This window comes from Enhydra lutris, unplaced genomic scaffold (genome assembly GCF_002288905.1).
Source record: "Enhydra lutris kenyoni isolate GAN:26980312 unplaced genomic scaffold, ASM228890v2 scaffoldscaffold7, whole genome shotgun sequence".
Classification (NCBI taxonomy): Eukaryota; Metazoa; Chordata; class Mammalia; order Carnivora; family Mustelidae; genus Enhydra; species Enhydra lutris.
Window position 1 is genome coordinate 4,588,425 of NW_019154091.1, and position 14,675 is coordinate 4,603,099.

General features: G+C 36.7%; 1 protein-coding gene and 1 pseudogene across 2 annotated transcripts in view; both read left to right on the forward strand.

Moving 5' to 3' along the window:
• The window catches only part of LOC111142175 (UHRF1 binding protein 1 like), a 105,983-nt gene that overhangs the window by 79,246 nt on the left and 12,062 nt on the right, over positions 1–14,675 (forward strand). For both annotated transcript variants that reach the window (XM_022495181.1, XM_022495182.1), the window contains 2 exons: positions 2,203–2,456; positions 3,018–3,126. In XM_022495181.1, coding sequence (XP_022350889.1) covers positions 2,203–2,456; positions 3,018–3,126 — 363 coding nt within the window. The remainder of the gene's footprint in view (positions 1–2,202; positions 2,457–3,017; positions 3,127–14,675) is intronic.
• On the forward strand, positions 3,578–5,989 carry LOC111142294 (annotated as a pseudogene).

A 14,675-nucleotide genomic window follows, 5' to 3' on the forward strand; every position in this document is an offset into this window, starting at 1 on the left:
TGCTCAGTTGTTTTTGCTTATTTTTATGGGTCACTTAGTACCATGTCTTTTTAGTTTGTTTCGTGTTGTTCCTTACTGAAGAAATCATTTTGAAATGCCTAGTATGTATGGGTTGTATAGTCAATGCTAATGCCTGTTTTTCTCAACTGTCTCAGTTGGCTGTTATAGATAAACTAAAAACAAAAAAGAAGAAAACAAAGGAAAAGAAAGGAGCAAAGGAAAATGGGATAAAAGGAAAGGGAGAAAAAAATAGTTTAGTTTGAACATTTCAAACAATAAGCCATATGAACAAGGATTTATGTCTGCTGTTACTCTGACATGACCAATTAAAATTGCAAAGTTGTTTTTGCTTTAGTTTTTGGTTTTCTATAATGTGTGGATTTTGGAGTTCTTTAATAGGAAGACCTTTATGTAATAGTTTCATGGCATAAAAGGTAGAAGAGAGGAATGAGTTTTGACAAAGATCTCTGCTCCAAGTAAATATTGTTTTTGTTTGAAATTATTTCTGGCTCTCAGGTCCTTAGAGTGAGTGGGTATCTCTCTCTCTTTCTCTCTCTCTATATACAGGTAGTAGATAAGTAGATAAAAGCCAGAACAAAATCACATTTACCAAGTTGTTCCTGATCGCTCTTATTATTAAATAGACAAATTAATTAACTCTTGTTTGTCTTGATAGAGGAAAGAACACTAACCATTATCAATTTGTGGCTGTTTTACCTTGTATTTTTTTAAAAAATCTGAGTTCTTAATTGTTAAAAAAATTCTTTCGAGTTTTATTTGAACTCTTTCTTGTATCTATATTATTTATTTATTTTGAATGTTCATCTCTAGTACTAACATTGATTAAACATCATTCTGTACCTGAAATAAAGTTACAAAAACAACTCTCCATTATGGGTTGTATGTGGAGATCTGTCCTTGGTACATAAATATAAGTATATTTATTTTCTTACATCCCCTTCCCTTCACAAATATGTTTACATTTGTTACATTTGACTTCTCTAAGACTGAAGTATTCACATCCATGCTGAGGGAAAATAAACATCTCCCCATCATGAATTTAATTAGTAGGGTCTTCTTAAGATCACTGAGACTGATAAATTCAATACTTCAGTAACTGAAACAGTTTCACTTTTCCAGAACATTTAGTTTGTTTTTAACTCATGGGGCTCTGTGAATTGTGGAACTGATCATATTTTTCTCTTTGCTGCTAGAAAGTTCATTTTTTATTCACCTGTGGCACAGAAAAGTAAATAATGTGTTTAGAGTTATTAATCTTGCTATCCATCCATTTCTCTTTTATCCTTTTCCATTGCTTACTTATTTTTTATATAATTATGCCATAAACTTGTTGCCTCCTGTTCTTTTTGGAGCTAGGTATTATAAAATAAACAAAATACTTACTATGGGGGTCCGTTCACTTAAGTGGTTGCATTGAAAACTTTTGTTTTTTAAAATCAGATATTCTATGGGTGCTATATTGAAATTTTAAAATTTATTTTTGAATTCAGTGTTTTATCTCTGTAAGCCACCTCAGATTATTTTTTGGAATAAGGCCAAGGCATATTTATATAAATATAAATTCGTGTATATATATATGTGTGTGTGTGTGTGTGTGTGTGTATTTGCTATATATTTATATATATCCTTTGCTACAATTTCAGTTTTAAAATTGTCTTCTAGTAGAGGCATTTTAATGAGGTCTTGTCTATTTACTGTTCTAATTATTTAAGGACCTAATTTTAATGAGGAAAATGTAAAACCTCAGACTTTTGTTACTTCTTGAGAGATGGCTTAAGAATCACTCTAAATGCCATCATTTTTTCTTTATTACAGTTGTCCATTATCTTATAGATATGTAGATAGGTATATACTAAGATGGATTGTAAGTCTCTTAGGTATGCATCATAGCAGATTTATATCATGGCATATGTTTGCATGGTACCAAAGAAATAGAATATATAGACAAGTCAACATTACTTCAGTGGAAGGTCATCTATAAAAATTGAAGTTAGGGTTGTGTATGGTATACTGTACATGTACTGTAAATATCACTTAAATGAAAGGTAAATATTAAAACTTTAAGATATTATTGCTTCGACATTATACAATATGACAATAGTGTCTTAATGACAAATAATTGAGAGTGACACTTTTGAATAGTGCTATAAGTTATAATTTTTATGTGTTCTTTTTCTGTAGGTTCAGATCATAAATCTGTAATTCATTCCAAATCCTCTCCTGAGATTACTCTGAGATTTGAGAGTGGGCCTGGTGCTGTAATACACTCTTTGCTTGCAGAAAAAAATGGATTTCTGCAATGCCATATAGAAAACTTTAGCACTGAGTTTTTTACATCTTCTCTTACTAATATTCAACATTTTTTGGAAGATGAAACTGTTGCAACAGTGATGCCAATGAAGATACAAGTTTCTAACACAAAAATTAATTTAAAAGTATGTTAATAAGTATTTTTATGTTTTCATGTTGTAAATGTTTACTTTGCTTACCTGGACTTTGATTCATGTCCAGGAATATGTCATCTCTACAGTATATACTCTACTAGCATTTATTGAAATGCATTTGTGCATTTTTAGTCTTTGTGGGGGAATGATGAAGAGATCCTTCTTAGAAATTAGAAAAAACATAGAAATAGAATAGGCAGTTTTTCACTATCAACTGAAGCATATAAAGATTAATTTCTAACTCATTAAAAGTATTGACTGAAGTTGGGGTGCCTGGGTGGCTCAGTGGGTTAAGCCGCTCCCTTCAGCTCGGGTCATGATCCCAGGGTCCTGGGATCAAGTCCCGCATCGGGCTGTCTGCTCAGCAGGGAGCCTGCTTCCCTTCCTCTCTCTCTGCCTGCCTCTCTGCCTACTTGTGATCTCTGTCTGTCAGATAAATAAATAAAATCTTAAAAAAAAAAAAAGTATTGACTGAAGTAACATTTGTTAAGGAAATGATTAATTTTATCATTTACTTCACTAACAATGTGCTGATGTTTCTCCTTTCTGTAGGACGACAGTCCTCGTAGTAGTACAATATCCCTTGAACCAGCTCCTGTAACCGTTCATATTGACCATCTTGTGGTGGAGAGAAATGATGATGGCTCTTTTCATATCAGAGGTATATATATGAAAAACATTGTAATTGAATTCCTGCTGAAATTTAAAATTAAATAATTTATATGCTGATTGTTTACTCATAGTTCCTGTTTATAAATGTATACAAATGTGGAGAAATCTTCCCAAAAGAGTGCTGAAATTAGAATAGATCCCTGAGGCAATAGGGTGAACAATGTTGGCACTTCCTTTTGGGACCCTTTCCTGTGCTTCTACCAAATAGCAGACTTCAGGGAGGTTTTCACTTAAACATGGAGGATAGATTTTGCTGCTGCCAGGCCCCACGAAGGGAATGATTGTGTTATATCCTTTTGACAAAATTTGGTATCTCTCACCCCAGCAGCACAACCTATCCTTCCCACCCAATCACTGCCCGTCAACTATGGCACATCAAAAAAAACAACCATAGTTAAGAAAATGGGTTAAGCATACATCCAACAGTACTCAAACATTTGATGATTATAAACAGGTAGTAGTCATGTTTGTTGTTGTTATTTTAAAGATTTTATTTATTCACTTGACAGAGAGAGACACAGCAAGAGAGGGAACACAAGCAGGGGGAGTGAGAGACGGAAGCAGGTTCCCTGCCAAGCAGGGATCCTCATGCAGGGCTCAATCCTAGGACCCCAGGACCACGATCCAAGCCAAAGGCAGACACTTAACAATTGAACCACCCAGGCGCCCCAGTAGTCATGATTGTAAGCAAGAAATATACTCTAGCTAATTGAATAGAAAGGGAGTTTTATAAAGACTATTGGAATGGAATAGAATTAAGAGACTAGAAATAAACTCTCACATTTATAATTAACTGATTTTTGACAATGGTGCCAAGACAATTCAATGTGGGAAAGAATAGCCTTTTCCACAAATGGTGCTAAAACTACATGATGTACATATGATTGAAGCTAGACCTCTTCCTTATATCATCCACAAAAATGTACTCTTTGTGGATCAGAAATCTTAAAGTAAGAGATAAACCTATATAAAACTCTTAAAAGAAGACATAAGAATAAATCTTAGTGGCCCTGGCTTAGGAAGCCTTCTCAGATACCACACCAAAAGCATAAATAACAAAAGAAAAGTGTAGATGAATTGGACTTCATCAGAATTTAAAACTTTTATGCCTCAAATGATACTATCAGGAACATGAAAAGACAGCCCACAGGATGGAAGAAATATTTATGTCCTATATCTGGTAAGGGCCTGGTATCCAGACTATATAAAGAACTCTTCTAACGCAAAACTAGAAAAGATAAGGAGATGTTTTGGGGTACTCTGCATGCCGGATCTTAATCTCTTCTGTGCTGATTAGCTGTAGTGGCTCTGAAGACTGAACCCCATGACCGAGATGGCCTGAGCCCAGAAGGCCATGGCGGTCAACATCACTGTGGCCCAGAGTCTGCAGGATGTGCTGAGGACCAACTTGGGGTCTAATGGCACCATGAAGATGCTTGTTTCTGGTGCTGGAGACATTAAGCTTACTAAAGATGGCAGTGTGCTGTTTTATGAAATGCAAATTCAACACCTAGCAGCCTCCTCAATAGTCAAAGTAGTAACAGCCCAGGATGACATAACTGGTGATGGTTATACTTCCAGTGTCCTGATCATTGGAGGGCTACTGAAATAGGTGGATCTCCACATTTCTGAAAGTCTTCATCCCAGGATAATAATAGAAGAATATGAAGCTGTAAAGGAAAAGGTACTTCAGTTTTTGGAAAAGTCAAAGTAAGCAAAGAAATGGACAGGGAAATACTTAGAGCTGTGGCCAGAACATCTCTATATACTAAAGTGCATGCTGAATTTGCTGATGTCTTAACAGAGGCTGAGGTGGACTCCATTTTGGCCTTAAAAAACAAGATGAACCTATTGACCTCTTCATATTTGAGATCATGGAGGTGAACATAAATCTGAGACTAATACAAGCTTAAACAGAGGTTTTGTTTTGGACCATGGGGTGTGGCATCCTGATATGAAAAAAGTAGAAAATGCATACATCCTCATACACAGTGTGTCATTAGAATATGAAAAAATACAAGTGAATTCTAGCTTTTTTTTTTTTTAACAAGCGTGCAGAAGAGAGAAGCTTGTAAAAGCTGAAAGAAACTTCATTGAAGATCGAGTTAAAAAAATTATAGAAATGGAAAAGGAAGTCTGAGTGATTCAGATAAAGGATTTTTTGTTATTAATCAAAAGGGAATTGACCCCTTTTCCTTAGAAGCTATTGCCCAAAAAAGCATAGTAGCTCTGTGTAGACCTAAAAGGAGGAATATGGAAAGGCTGAGTCTCACTTGTGGTGGAGTAGCTCTAAATTCTTTTAATGACCTAAATCTTGATTGTTTGGGACACGCAGGACTTGTCTATTAGTATACATTGGAGAATAGAAATATAACAATCCTCAATCTGTCACACTGTTGGTCAAAGGGTCAAATAAGCACACACTCAAAGCAAAGATGCAATAGGAGACGGTTTGAGGGCTATTAAAAATGCTATTGATGATGGCTGTGTAGTTCCAGGTACTGGTGCAGTGAAGTAGTAATGACACACAGAAGCCAGATTAAATATAAGTCCAGTGTAAAGAGCAAGGCCCAACTTGGGAGTTCAAGCATTTGCTGATGCACTGCTCATTATTCCCAAGGTTCTTGCTCAGAACTCTGGTTTGGACCTTCGGGAAATGTTAAAGTTCAGAATCAGGTAGACTTGTGGGTGTGAACTTGAACACAGGTGAGCCAATGGTAGCAGCTGAAGTAGGCATATGGGGTAACTATTTTGTAAAGAGACAGCTTCTTTGCTTCTGCACTGTGATTGCCAGCAACATTCTCCTGACTAATGAGATCATGCAGACTGGAATGTCTTCTCTGAAATGTTGATTCGAAGCTCCCCTTGTCTCATATGAATCATAAAGACCCTACACGGTGATCCTAAGAATATAGCTGTGGAATTTTTCCAAGCTTCAAGTGATTTTCTTTCTTCTTTTTCTTTTTTAAGGTTTTTTAAAATTTATTTGAGAGAGAGTAAAAGCAAGGTGAGGGGCAGAGGGTGAAGCAGACTCCATGCTGAGCAGGGAGCCCAATGAGAGCTTGATCCTGGGACTCCAGGATCATAACCTGAGCTGAAGGCAGCTGCTGAACCAGCTGAGCCATCCAGGTGCCCCTCAAATGATTTTCAAAAGTATTTTCTTTTCCCATGTGAAAAAAAGGGAATGCTAACACTCAAATTCTGAAGTTCTGAAATTATAATTAGTTTGTATTTTTTATATTGCACTGCAGTGTACATACATTAAGCAGGCCCTTTTTACCCAGTGAACAGGTTGTTTTGCTTTAGCTTCAGTGATAAAAAAAAATACCGTGTTAGATGAGTATATGTTATCTACATTGTTATTAATTGTTCCTTGAAAAACAAATGAACAGAAACTGAAAAAGATAAATAACCCAATTTTAAAATAGGCAAAGATTTGAACAGATAATTCTCTGATGAATATGTAAAAATGGCTGGCTAAAAGCACATGAAAAAATGCTTGACATCATTAGCCATTATAGAAATGTAAATCAAAACCACAATGAGATAACACTTCAAACCCACTAAGATGACTAATCAGAAAGATGATAACAAGTGGTGGGAGGATGTGCAGAAATTGGAACCCTCCTACATTGCTGGGCTTGTAAAATGGTGTGGGTGCTTGGGAAATAATTTGGCAGTAACTTAGAAAGTTCAACCATTACTTATGACCCAGCAATTCCACTCAAGAGAAGTAAAAACAGAGGTCCACTCAAAAACTCGTACACAAATGTTGATGTTGACAAGGACAGTATTCATAATAAATAGCCCAGAAGTAGAAACAACCCAAGTATCATGCTATGAATGGACAAGGAAAATGTGATATATCCATATAATGGATTATTTGTTCAGCAATAAAAAGAATCAAGTACTAATACATGTTACAGCATGGAAGCTTTGAAAACATTTTGCTAAATGAAGGAAGCCATTCATGAAAGACCACATATTATATGATTCCATTTACATGAAATGCCCAGAGGAGGCAAATCTGTAAAGACAGAAAGTAAGTTAGTGGTTGCCTAGGGCTTGTGGGTAGGATGGAAAGGAATGGGGAGAGACTGGTAATAGGTACAGTGGATTTTCAGGGTGATGAAAATGTTCTGGCCACCTGGGGGGTTCAGTTGGTTGTCTGCCTTTGGCTCAGGTTGTGATCTCAGAATCTTGGGATCTATCCCTGTGATGGGCTCCCTGCTTAGCAGGAAGTCTGCTCCTTCTGTCCCTCTCCCTGCTTGTTCACTCTCTTTCTCTCTCTCTCTCAAATAAGTAAATAAATCTTTAAAAAAAAAGTTCTTAAATTGATCATGGTGATGGTGTTACTGTTGGTGAGCATACTAAAAACGTATGGGTCACGCACTCTAACTGGATAAATGGGCCATGTGAATTATTTTTTAACAAAGCTCTTAAATATATATTTTAGAATCATGAGAGATCTGGGGAGCCAGGCTCACGGTTTATCTTCCAGATCCATGCCCCCAAACCACTGTACAGTGTGATCTGGTGTGACGGGAAACAGTGCTGCCCAACACTGGACAGTTGGTTTTACATTTTGCACTACTGTCACTATTTTTGAGTAAATTCAGCTTTACTGCAGCTGCTGCAGCCAGCAGTTTTTGAGCTTTTTTACTTAGGAACTTGACCTTGCCTCTTCTGTTACTGCTGCTGTCCCCAGAAAAAGTTTTCTTCCTTTCCTTCTTTAGTATCTTAGGGAAATCTAGGGTGAGTACAATTTGATTGGCAGTAGTTGGGTCACATACATGGAAAGGATCTGGACATTTTGGTAGCATTTTCTAACATTTATTGAAGGAAGCAGATTTTACTCCCCAAAAAACTCAAAAGTATAAAATTCTTCAAATACAACAAGGGATTCTGATGTTGGATGGCTGAAATGACAAAATGCCTACTTCAAAAATCAGTAAGAGACAAAAAATAAATGAGTAATACAGTTGATGCTAAAGGAAAGTGGAGAGTTTTACAGATACATGATAGGATTTTGAGTTCATAAAATAAGAACAAGCTCTATGGAAAATAACCAGTTAAAGAGAATTGTCTTGTCTTTGAAATAAAAAAGTAATAGCTCACCTGAAACCCATCAGCTCTATCTCTAAGAGATAACCAGAGTTGGACCTTTCCCACCATCTATAACACTAGCACTTTCAAATCTGCTTGAATTACTATAATTAATTCCTAAGTTGTGTGCCTTCTGCCTCTGTTTCCCTACACTGTTGTCCATTCATCAACCAGAGTGCCATTTTAAAAATGTAATTTATATCAAATAACTTCCCAGCTCATGACCCTCCACTGGATTCCTTTTTCAAGCCAATTAAAATTACCAAGGTCCTTCCTGGGGTTTATGAAGTCCGGCATGATGTTGTTCTTTGCTTTTTTCTGTCCTTATTTCCTGCTGTTCTCCCTCTTTGCATCATTCACTCTGGCCTCCTGTCAGAGGCATCCTCCTATCTCGGCATTTTTATTTGCTACTGCTTTTGCTTGGAATTCACTTTCCTCAAATATCCCCATGCCTCGATTCATTACTTTTAGCAAGTCTCTGATCAAATCTCCCCTTTTAGAGATTCTCGTCCATCCATCCTTCTCCCATCCTCAACAGCTCCTTTTCTTCCTAACCCTGCTTTATTATTCTCAGTGAATGCTTAGAACCTTTTGATATACTATATTCTTTCTTATTTATTGAGTGGAATGTAAGTTATATGAGAGCAGGAATTCATTTGGTACATTGGTATCCCTATCTGCTAAAATACTGTCTTACCTAGTAGATCTATAAAAAACATACTTGTTTAATGACTGGGCTAACTTCATGCTCATGGAAATGTTCTATAATCTATAATGAAGTGGCTGTTGAGCACTTGAAATGCGTCCAGTACCACTAAGGAACTAGATTTGAATTTTATTTAATGTTTATTCAATTTAAATCTTTTTTTTTTTTAAAGATTTATTTATTTATTTATTTTTTTGACAGACAGAGATCACAAGTAGGCAGAGAGGCAGGCAGAGAGAGAGAGAGAGAGAGAGAGAGGAGAAAGCAGGCTTCCCACTGAGCAGAGAGCCTGATGCGGGGCTCAATCCCAGGACCCTGGGATCATGACCTGAGCCAAAGGCAGAGGCTTTAACCCACTGAGCCACCCAGGCGCCCTCAATTTAAATTTTAATAGTCACGTGTTGTCAAATGGTTGCTGTTTGGATAGCACTGATATAGAAGACTGAACAAAATATATTCTAAAAAAGGGGGGGAGCAAAAACAAGCTTTAAAAGTATGGTAAAAACACTGAGATAACCATTAAGAAAGACAAAGAATAGGGAAAGAGTGAAAGGAAAGTAGAGATGCAAAGGGGCTCCAGAGTCTATTGTTCTAGCAAAACACTGTTCAGTGTGCCATGGGAACAGAGAAAGAAGTCTCTTTCTTTCTCTGTTCCTTTCTTACAGAGGGGAAAGAAATCTGTAAAGATGCTGAGGTGTATGGTTAGGGTGGGAGGGCATTTAGTAGGAGAAACAGCTTTTTTTTTTTTTCCCTTAAGGATGTACTTATTTATTTATACATTCATTCGTTCGTTCATTCATTTGTTCATTCATTCATTCATTCATCAGAGGGAGAGAGAGAGAGTGCATGCGAGCACAAACAGAGGGAGCACCAGGCAGAGAGAGAGAAAGAGGCTCCCTGCTGAGCAAGGAGCCCTATGCAGGACTTGATGCCAGGATCCTGGGACCATGACCTCAGCGGAAGACAGACACTTAACCAGTTGAGCCAACCAGGTGTCCTGGTCATGACTTTTTTTGACCTGTGGTGTTCAAGAGGCCACATACACACACACAGACACAGACACACACACACACACACACACACTAAAGATAGAGCCAGAAATTTTAGCATTTATCAAGAGTTTCAGAAAGAGAGAACAGGATAAAAAGAAATAGAAAACATCATCAAAGAAGTAATGAAATGTCCCAAATTTGAAGGAAGAAACAGCCTCCAAATTGATAGAGCCAACTAAGTGCAGAGCAAAGTGAATGAAAAACAACTCTTACTTAGGCATATTGGTGACATTTCGTAATGATGAGGTTAAAGAGAAAAATCTTAAGATCCTCTAGAGAGAAAAAGAAAAAGGATGAAATCAGATTTATTTGAATCAGACTCTCCATTGGTAACATTGGATGCTAACAGTTAAGTAATATCTTCAGAGTTCTATGGGAAAATAATATGAACCTTAACTTTTATTTTAAAGGCAAAAATAAGGACAGGTTTTTTAATTTTTTATTTTTAAAGATTTATTCATGAGAGACAGAAGCAGAGGGAGAAGCAGGTTCCCTGGGACTCAGTCCCAGAACCCCAGGATCATGACCCGAGCCGAAGGCAGATGCTTAACCATCTGAGCCACCCCGTTGCCCAAGGACAAATTTTTTTTTTTTAATGGAAAGAATTGCTTAGTTAAAATGAAAAATTAGGGGACGCCTGGGTGGCTGAGTTGGTTGGACGACTGCCTTTGGCTCAGGTCATGATCCCGGAGTCCTGAGATCGAGTCCCGCATCGGGCTCCCAGCTCCATGGGGAGTCTGCTTCTCCCTCTGACCTTCTCGTTCATGCTCTCTCTCACTGTCTCTCTCTCAAATAAATAAATAAAATCTTTAAAAAAAAAAAAAAAGGTTGTCAATTGCTCCTCATTTATAAAAAAAAAAAAAAAAATGAAAAATTAGGGCGCCTGGGTGGCTCAGTAGGGTAAGCTTCTGCCTTCAGCTCAGGTCATGATCTCAGGGTCCTGGGATTGAGTCCTGCATCAGGCTCTCTGCTCAGCAGGGGGCCTGCTTTCCTCTCTCTCTCTCTCTCTCTCTCTGACTGTTCCTCTGCCTACTTGTGATCTCTCTCTGTCAAATAAATAAAATCTTAAAAATAAATAAAAAAATGAAAAATTAATAAGGAACAGCAATAAGTAAAGAAACTAGTAAAACTTGGAATTGTCTGAATATTTGTTCATGTATAAGGAAAATCGATATTTTGTAACCAAAATTCTAGATGACCTGTGTATGAGAGGTTGCAATGAGGGGAAAAGGAAGAGAAATAGGGAAATAAAATTGTGCTTTTTTTTTTTTTTAAGTTTTTGTCCTTCTAAAGGGGAAGTCACACTAGACTTTGATAGAACAATGGGTGTTTAAATAATACGTGCTGATAATGTATACATAACCTTAGATGACCAAAAATAATAATCTTTAAGCCGTTATGACTGGGGAAAAACCTGGATAAAAATACCCAGTTAATCTAAACAAAAGGCATAGAGTGTCTGGCGTGGCTCAGTTGGTTGAGCGTCTGCCTTCAGCTCAGGTTATTATCCCAGGGTCCTAGGATTGAGCCCCATGTTAGGCTCCCTGCTCGGAGGTGGGAGGTCTTCCCTCTTCCTCCGCCCTTCCCCCTTTTTGTGCTCTCTCTCACTTACTCTATCTCTCTCAAATAAATAAGTCTTAAAAAAAAAACCTAACAAAAGGCAGAAAATTAAAAATGGAATAAAAAGGAAGTATGGTAAGTAGAAAACATTAAATTAGAATATAGCAATAAAGTCAGTGTAGTAAATTTGAATGTTTAAATTCCTTTGTTAAAATACAGAGGCACTAAGATAGTGTTAGGGGAAAAAATTCCAGGTATGTGTGGCAAGAAGATAGTCCTTCTAAATAAAATGACAAAAGCACTGAAAATAGGTGGTGGACAAAAATATATACCAAAGGCTAAGAAAAAGGAAGTGAGTATTAGATAACATTAAATTTAAAACTAAAAGTGGAGAATGGGACAGAGAGGTGTTTTTTAGAGTTTATTTTTTAGAGCATTTTTAGGTTTATAGCAAAATTGAGTGGACAGTATAGAGATTTCCCGTATACCTGCTGTCCCCACGGATGCATAGCCTCCCACCTGAGTTACTTGTGTTATGATTGATTGACACATCATCACTCAAAGTCCATAGTTTACATTACAGACATTCTTGGTGTTATACATTGTTTGTAAGTTTGGATAAACATATAGTGATATATATCCACCAGTACAGTAATGTACAGAATAGTTTCACTGCCCTGAAAATCCTCTGTACTCTGTGTGTTTATCCTCCCTCCCCACCCCAGCCCCAGTGTTATTACTGTCTCCGTAGTTTTACTTTTTCCAGAATGTCATATACTTGGAATCATCTGTTAATGTAGCCTTCCTAGATTGGCTTTTTTCATTTAGTAATATACATTAAAGATTCCTCCATTTTTTTTTTTCAAGGCCTAATAGCTGATTTCTTTTTAGAGCTGAGTAATTGTATGTGTTTATTTATCCATTCACCTATGCAGGAACATTGAGGTTTCTTCCAGTTTTAGGTAGTTGTAAATAAAACTACTATACACATCCATTTGCAGGTTTTTTTGTGGACGTTTTCAGCTCCCTTGTGTGAATACCAAGGAATGTGATTGCTGGGTCTTATGATAAGAGTATGTTTAGTTTTGTAAGAAAGTGGCTGTACCATTTCATATTCACACCAGCAGTGAATGAGAGTTCTTACTGCTCCACATCCTCTCTAGCATTTGTTGTGTGTTCTGGATTTTGGCCATTCTAAATCATTGTTTAGTGGTAAGTTGTTTTAATTTGTATTTCCCTGATGGTATATGATGTAGAGCATCTTTTCATATGCTTATTTGCCATCTGTATATTTTCTTTGGTGAAGTGCCTCTTAAAGGTGTTGGCCCCAAAGAAAGATTTCATATTGATAAAAGACCTCCGAAAACACACGCCATTCATAAAACTTGATCCATCTAACAACATAATTGAAAAATATAGAGCAAACCTGTTTGGAATCATATCTTAAGATACTATAATTTTATTGAGAAAATTTAACATTCTTCAGAGTACATTTAAAAATATTCAAGAAATAAGTACATAAAAATCAGTTATGGGGAATTTGAATAACATGTTTAACAGCTCTAATTTTATGTATATATATGTTTATACATGTATATGTGCATGTGTCTATATGAGTATGTATTTGGGTTCAAAAACAGGTAACTTTAAATGCCTATGAAACTTCTGTTTATTGAATCTCAAGGAAATATAACAACATGCAGACCATTTCTCTCCTTTGAATGAAATTGGGTTTGTCATTAACACAAAAGAGTAGCAGAAAATAAAATAATGATTTTAATATTATATTAAATAATGATAAATTGATAGATTTTAAGACATCCTTGAAGTAGTTCTTGGGGAATTATTGGCAATGGAGTGAGATTAGATTATTTCTAAGGCTTCCCCACTCTAAAATTCTGTTACTCAAGATTGATTCTTGGTATTTCTGCCATCCCTAAATGCAGAACCTAACTTACCAAATAATTACTGTTTGCCAAAGAAAACAAACACAATATTGTTGTATATAAGAGGTTTGTAATACCTGGAAAAATGCACTTGCACACACATATTGGAGAAATAGAATTAAGTATCATTTTGATGAATAAAATCAATTTAAAGATCTAGGTGTTTTATGTGACTTTTGATCTTGGGGCTGTGAGTTCAAGCCCCATGTTGGATGTAGAGTTCACTTAAAAAAGATTTTTTTTTTTCAATTAAACAAACAGAAGAAATCAAGGTGCTTTGAAATTTCTCCACCTTGAGTGTTTTCCCCTTCATTTCTTATCTATGTTTTGCAGTTAGGTATATATTTTGCCAATTGCATACTGTATTTTAATGCATTAGTTAAAGGCAAAAGCAAATCACTGACCAGGCAAAGATATATATTTGCATGAAGATCATTTCGGTATGGAAATTCTGTTTGCATTTGTCTTCTAAAAAGTTGTGTGTTCACTCGGCATCAGGAAAATACAAATCAAAATCACAGTGAGATACCACCTCACACCAGTCAGAATGCCTGAAATTAACAAGTCAGGAAATGAGAGATGCTGGCGAGGATGCGGAGAAAGGGGAACCCTCCTACACTGTTGATGGGAATGCAAGCTGGTGCAACCACGCTGGAAAATAGCATGAAGGTTCCTCAAAAAGTTGAAAATAGAACTACCCTATGACCCAGCAATTGCACTACTGGGTATTTACCCTAAAGATACAAATGTAGTGATCCGAAGGGGCATGTGCACCCGAAGTTTATAGCAGCAATGTCTACAATAGCCAAACTATGGAAAGAACCTAGATGTCCATCAACAGATGAATGGATAAAGAAGATGTGGTGTATATCTATACAATGGAATACTATGCAGCCATCAAAAGAAATGAAATCTTGCCATTTACGATAACGTAGATGGAACTAGAGGGTGTTAGGCTTAGCGAAATAAGTCAATCGGAGAAAGACAACAATCATATGACTCCCTGATATGAGGAAGTGGAGATGCAACGTGGGGGGTTTGGGGGGTAGGAAAAGAATAAATGAAACGAGATGGGATCGGGAGGGAGACAAACCATAAGAAACTCTTAATCTCACAAAACAAACTGAAGGTTGCCGGCGGTGAGGGGGGTTGGGAGATGGTGGTTGGG